The sequence below is a fragment of the Tarenaya hassleriana genome, unplaced genomic scaffold, assembly GCF_000463585.1.
Source record: "Tarenaya hassleriana unplaced genomic scaffold, ASM46358v1 Cleome33, whole genome shotgun sequence".
Classification (NCBI taxonomy): Eukaryota; Viridiplantae; Streptophyta; class Magnoliopsida; order Brassicales; family Cleomaceae; genus Tarenaya; species Tarenaya hassleriana.
In genome coordinates this window covers 708395-714629 of record NW_010966459.1, presented here as the reverse complement: position 1 = coordinate 714629, position 6235 = coordinate 708395, and the positions used below count along the sequence as shown (strand labels likewise).

The 6235-nt window shown below is 42.9% G+C and overlaps 3 protein-coding genes across 5 annotated transcripts in view; all 3 read right to left on the bottom strand.

Moving 5' to 3' along the window:
* Positions 1-965, bottom strand: part of LOC104821378 (acidic endochitinase) — a 1668-nt gene extending 703 nt beyond the window's left edge. Inside the window, exons 1-3 of the mRNA XM_010552234.2 lie at positions 646-965; positions 360-556; positions 25-261 (exon numbers count right to left, since the gene is read on the bottom strand). Coding sequence (XP_010550536.1) covers positions 25-261; positions 360-556; positions 646-936 — 725 coding nt within the window. The 5' untranslated portion in view covers positions 937-965. The remainder of the gene's footprint in view (positions 1-24; positions 262-359; positions 557-645) is intronic.
* Positions 966-1141: 176 nt separating this feature from the next.
* On the bottom strand, positions 1142-3581 carry LOC104821376 (putative pentatricopeptide repeat-containing protein At3g49142). Of its 2 annotated transcripts, XM_010552233.2 has the most exons (2): positions 3266-3354; positions 1143-3147 (listed from the first exon to the last, which is right to left on the bottom strand). In XM_010552233.2, the coding sequence occupies exon 2, from the start codon at positions 3071-3073 to the stop codon at positions 1358-1360; it is 1716 nt and encodes a 571-aa protein (XP_010550535.1). In that variant the 5' UTR covers positions 3074-3147; positions 3266-3354; the 3' UTR covers positions 1143-1357. The 2 variants fall into 2 exon arrangements, with proteins under 2 accessions (XP_010550534.1, XP_010550535.1); XM_010552232.2 differs by having other exon boundaries at positions 1142-3581.
* Positions 3582-4123: 542 nt separating this feature from the next.
* The window catches only part of LOC104821375 (ABC transporter C family member 10), a 6504-nt gene continuing 4392 nt past the window's right edge, over positions 4124-6235 (bottom strand). For both annotated transcript variants that reach the window (XM_010552231.1, XM_010552230.1), the window contains 6 exons: positions 5891-6185; positions 5541-5755; positions 5061-5366; positions 4870-4933; positions 4527-4766; positions 4124-4402 (listed from right to left, as the gene is read on the bottom strand). In XM_010552231.1, coding sequence (XP_010550533.1) covers positions 4290-4402; positions 4527-4766; positions 4870-4933; positions 5061-5366; positions 5541-5755; positions 5891-6185 — 1233 coding nt within the window. In that variant the 3' untranslated portion in view covers positions 4124-4289. The remainder of the gene's footprint in view (positions 4403-4526; positions 4767-4869; positions 4934-5060; positions 5367-5540; positions 5756-5890; positions 6186-6235) is intronic.

The window sequence follows — 6235 nt, the reverse complement described above, 5'->3', positions numbered from 1 at the left end:
CCGGGGGCTTCCGGAGCCGCCGGAAGACCCAAGAATATCTTGCAGGCTCTAATGGAAGTGGTCCACGTTTTCCATGACTTGAAAAGGTTAACCGTGTTACCCGAACTGAACTGACATGGAGGATTGTTATAGAACTGGACCCAGACATAGTCGAACAGCCCCGTGTTTAGTGCAGTTCCCATGAATCTGTCGGGAAATGGACACTGTGGAGCCGCCGTTAGATATACTTTTCTTCCTCCGCGGCTATATTTCGAGAGGAACCTATAACCAAAAAATCATCATGATACTATATATTATAACATCTATATATATGGAGAATGATATGAATACAAATATTGCGTATATTTCATGGGATTAACCTTGCTAGATCTTCCCAGTGTTGAGTAGAACCAAGTTCGATGTCGAAATCGATACCATCGAGGACGGCATCGCCTAAGGGGCGAGACGAAGAGGTTCCTCCTAAGTAATTGTCCCATAGGTATTCGGCCACTGCCTCCGCGTCTGCCTTAGATCCCAACGAGTAGTTTCCGATTCCGCCGCCCAGAGACAACATTACCTTTCCTTACAATATTATGACACGATTTAGAAAATTATGATGATATGACACGTAAAATAGCGTATATTAATGAAATGAGATGGACCGACCTTGATGCCACGGGACTGGCAGTCTATGATCTGAGAGGAGAAACGGGTGCAGGTTCTGGCGGCGGGGTTGCAGTGGCCGGCGAGGTTGAGCTCCGGCGTCTGACCGTTTCCGAATTTGACGAGGAAGGCAACATTCACGTATTTGTACCTACCTGTCGCACACGTGGCCGACAGGTTCCCTTCGTTCCCGTTTTGTCCCCAGTAGATGGCTATGCCTCCTCCACCATCGGCACGGACGGCGGAGATGAAGAAGAAGAATGAAGACAGAACAAGTCTTGGAACATTGTTCATTGTTTTGTTGGTGTGAAGAGTTATTGCTTTGACGGTTTTTATAATAAGGTTGAGTATGTGCACTTTGAGAAAATTCAAAAGGGGAAAAGATACTCTGTGTTTTGTTTTCTTAATTTATCATACATATAATAATTAATAATACAATGATTCTATATATTTTATATATATTGAATTTTGAGATAAGATACGACCAAAGAGAATTTGATATAATGTATACAAATTAACTTTGAAAATGTCTTGCAAATAATGGTGGGGTGTGATGCATAAAGTCAACTTAAGAAGAGGTTATATAATCATTGATTTGACCATTTTAATCATTCAAAAAGTCAACTAAAGATGCTCAAAGGGCTGCTCTTGTTGGGTCTTCCTCCATCTACTTCTTCTAGAATTTCTGCAACTTTTAGACAAATTTACAGTCTTCTTACCAGTAATCACTGCAAGAGCAAACACCATCGGAGAAGACATGAAACCGGTTAGTGTCTCTGATGATAATCTCACGCCTACTGATCTTGGAGATGAGCTTTGCTGCCGCATGGCAATCCCCACAGATCCTAAGGTTCTTTGTGATTCTGATTGAAGAACCTTCCTCTGTGTTCAACAGAGCAAACACAATGGCCAGCTTCTCGCTATGAACAGCTAAATGGCTCTCCTTATCTTCTTCTTCCACGTCATGAAGGGCCGATTCGGAATCAGGAACGTACCCTAAATCCTTCATCTTCCCCACCAATACGTCTAGTTCTCTGTAGATCTTCTCAGACTGCGAATGCGATCGGTCACCGACCAGAAACGTGTGGATTTCTCCATTGATCTCAACGTTGCTCCCTCCGGGATTCTTCTTCAGCCCTTTTCTCTTCATCAGAGATCTGATCTTTGTTACATCTTCCCACCTCCCTGCCTTTGCGTATATGTTTGAGAGAACTACGTAGTAACCAGATTGCTCGGGGGCTAACTGGAAGAGTTTGTCAGCTGCTATCAGGCCGATATCCATGTCGGAATGTACCCGACAAGCCCCTAACAAAGCCCCCCAAACTCTCTCGTTCGGTTCCATTGGCATTTCTTGTACAAAGCTATATGCTTCTTTCATTTTCCCGGCTCGGCCAAGAATATCCACCATACAGGCAAAATGCTCGATCCTTGGAGCTATCTTGTAATGATCTGTCATGAGCTTGAAATGGTAGCGACCTTCTTCTAATAGCCCGGCATGGCTACAGGCAGAGAGTATTGAGACGAATGCAATGGAATCTGGAACGAGACCTGATTCTTGCATCTTTGAGAAAAATTCCAAAGCCTCATGCCCTCTTCCCCTGATTCCATAAGCCGAGATCATAGCTGTCCAGGACACGACATCACGGGACTTCATTTTTGCAAACACACCTCTCGCCCCTTCAAGACAGCCACACTTTGCATACATGTCGATCAAGGCATTCTCTATCAACAGATTTGGTGTCAGATTTTTTCTCTTGACGTATTCATGGATTTTCTTACCGATCAAAAGAGAAGAAGTATCCCCACAAGCAGGAAGAACAGTAGCTACAGACACTGCATCAGGTTCGATCCCATGATCCTCAATTTGAGAATACAACTCCACAGCTTCAGCAGGCATATCGTTATTCATATAGACACTGATCATGACATTCCATGGAACTAAACTCCTTTTCCCCATCCTCTGAAACATATCTTTGACATACAAAACATTCTCCTGAGCAGTGTTTGTCACGGCTGGTAAGAGACTAGCCATTGTACCAGCATCATGCGTTATATTCATAGTTTCCATCTCCCTACAAACCTCCAAAGCATCATCAAATCTCCTGTTTCGAGCATATCCAGCCACTAACGAGTTCCAAGAAACCACGTCCCGTCTGGGCATCTCGTCGAGAACAAGCCTCGACTCTGATAAAAACCCGCACTTTCCGTACATAGCAACTAAACCGTTCCCCACGTACAGGGTTGAACAGAGCCCAGCTTTTGTAGCAGACCCATGAATCTTCTTCCCCACCACAACATTTTCTGAGCAAGAACATGCCTTTAAAACGCACGGGAAAGTGTAGTGATCGGGTCTGACATCGAACTCGAACATCGTTCCGAACACTGAGATGCCCTCACGGTAAAATCCATTGTTGACGTAGCTCCGAATCATGACATTGAAGAGAATCACGTTTCTCTCGGAAATTTCATCGAACACCTTGCGTGTGGACGCCACATCACCGAGCGCTGCATAAGACCTCATAAGTTTCACGCCCAAAGACGAATTGCTGCGTAAATTTCTATCCAGAACGATTCTCCAATGTACACTTTTTAGGGTTTTGAGATCTGGGTACGAGTCCAGTACCTTCCCCAGCAAGCTATCAAGCAAAGCTGTTCCACACGGTGATTCCGGTCCGAATTCCAAATCGGGTACGGACAGAGCTAGGTTTCGGGTTTGGCCATGATTGAGCCTCGGAAAATGGCGAAGACAAGGATCGAGATTGAAGCGTTTCATGAGCTTTTGAGGTATATAGTAAGATAGAGGCAGACAACCGTAAATACGGGTGGCTGCAGTTTACATCTCTTAAAACCAGCTCTTGAGCTCTTACAGTGATGAATCCAAAGCCATCTGAGTCAACTCAGTTATAGTGAGTCACTGAGTTAGACAAACCATAGAGGAGTCTTTCATTCAAGCCTTCGATATTCATTGTCTTCTATGATACATATAAAATTTTAAATAAAACAATTATACAGTTAATTTTACTGCAAAATTATGAATCTTTCACTTAAAAAAAGAAGAAGCAAAACTCCCAAAAAAACTGAACTTGTTAAAATATATACAATAAAACATTCAACCTTTAAAATTGTCTACAAATACCTAAACTTACAAAACCATTATTACTAAAACCTTCAAATTGTAAATTGCGGCTAACGAAAATCCACACGTTCACTTATTGTTGATATCATCTCATACACAAACATTTTTAGATTAAAATATGACATGTCAGCAATTTTTTAAAAAAAAATTTGTGGAAACCGGTTTGAGAAGATATCGGATTTCATCTTAAACCGGACCGAAATTCTGAAAAATTAGAGGAGGGAAAAAGCAAAATAAAAAACCCAAAATCCCCTGATAGATCTAACTGAAGTCTTTAACACTTACTTTAAACCAACCCCTGTTTTCATTTTTGTTTAGATGTTTTTTGTAAATTCAAGATTTAAATGGACACCATAACACTAATCCATATCTTATTTGTTAACATTTCCCTCTCCTATTAATGTTACATATTGTCGTGATCATCGTCAGGGCAATTATTATGGTTACAAATAGTCTAATCCTATGGGCGAGAATTAAGAAACAAGAAATCTGAAGACCACAAAGACCGTGTTCAATGAGATCCGGCAGAGTGGTAGTGAGACCAATACTCCTTCACCAACTGTCCGAACAATGAGCCTTCGCTCTTCATCAGCTTCATCGGCTCATCGTACTCCACGACCCGACCTGACAACACAACAATCCATTATCCGTAATTCAGCCATTTATCAGAACTTGGTTACCAAAATGACACAAGAACTTGCTCAACACTTTGTTACGAGCCATTGGTCTTTAATAACGAAGGGCTCACCGTCGCTGATGGAGAGGACCATGGTGCAGTCCATGACGGTGGGGATCCGATGAGCCACGGTTATGACGGTGCAGTCCGCGAATTCACTGCGGATGGTTCGTTGCAGAATCAAGTCGGTGGCATTGTCGATGGAGGCGGTGGCTTCGTCCAGAACCAACACTCTGCTTCTCCTGAGAAGGGCTCTGCCCAGACAGAACAACTGTCTTTGTCCCATGCTCCAGTTCGACCCTTCTTCCACCACTGTACTCGAAAACCCAATTTCCGACATTAGTTAATCACATAAAAGGCTCCTTATGCTTCATACTTGTATCCCAAGTAATAATGGAATCATGTAACTTGTTACCTAAGGAATCCAATCCCCCTTCTTTTTCTTGAACCACCTCTCTCAGCTGGCATTTCCCCAGAACCTGCATTTTTTCGGAAACAAATGAAATTTTATTATAATTCATATATCTTTTCGACATCTCTTATCGAAAGCATAACATTCTTGTGTAATATATATGAATACTCATACGGATTTAAACTTTGACGTACTTCCCAAATTTCAGCATCCGAGTGTTGACAGAGAGGATCCAAGTTGTATCTGACTGTTCCATTGAACAACGTCGGGTCCTGAGGTATTATACCGAACCTTGATCTCAAGTCGTGAATTCCAATTCCAGAGATGTCAACACCGTCCACGATGATCCGTCCTCCCGTGGGCTCCACGAGCCTGAAAAGTGCACCGATCAGAGTCGTCTTTCCGCTCCCTGTTCGACCAACAATGCCAATCTTGTGCCCTCCCTCGAATGTGCAGCTTATTCCCTTCAAAACTAACGGCCCGTCTGGTCTGTATCTTATCTGTAGGACATTAAGTGTTCCACATCAACTCTCTGTAAGAATATTTGGCACTAAAAAGGGAATTGATCGGATTATAGATAACATAGTCATTGGGGTATTGAGTTGTAAAGAGCGAAAACGTTGGTTTAGAATCAGCTTTTCTTTCTCTACGGTCTAAGAAAACAGGGGACTTGCCTGCAAATCAGAGATTTCGACACGGCCTCTGTCCGGCCAATTGGGCGGTGGTCGGTTATCCTCTATGACTTGAGGAGCTTCGCTCGGTAAGTACATGTATTGGTTAAGCCTCTCCACGGAAATAATCCAATTGGCTAAGTAACACTGGTTTTGTATGGAAAATACAATCCCCATGTTCAACGACAGACCGTATGAGAGCGCCATTCCAATGAACCCTGCAGGCAGACATACAAGTAAAATACATCTCTTCTGTTGTTCATCATATAAACCCCGAATGAATCGCTTCAATGGAAACGGAATATTAGATTGCAAGAAAACCATTTTGTTCAAGAGATTTATTAATGACTCACCGGAGCTAAATGTCCCGGGTGGGAGCAGAACCATACAGAAAGCAGCGGAGGCAAGAACAATGGCGCTTACAGTTTCCAACCGTTGGATCAACCATTCATTCGCAGCGAAGCTAAGGAAGAAGGGGCTTGCATTCGTGTCGATGAGAACAAGATTCTTCTTGAAGAATCTCTCTTCTTCGTCAAAAGCCCTTATTGTCATCCCTCCTGCTACGGATTCCGCCAGATGGTTCGCCACCAAAGACCTCGTCGTGCCATTTAGCCGCATCAACTCTTTAGCCGTCGCAAAGTAGTACTTCTGTAATAAAGAAACAGTTCGTTAGCATTGCAGCCTCGGAATCTACACGA

What these genes read in the sequence shown, in the direction of transcription:
- LOC104821376 (XM_010552232.2), bottom strand. Translation starts at nt 3,415, where the DNA reads ATGAAACGCTTCAATCTCGATCCTTGTCTTCGCCATTTTCCGAGGCTC.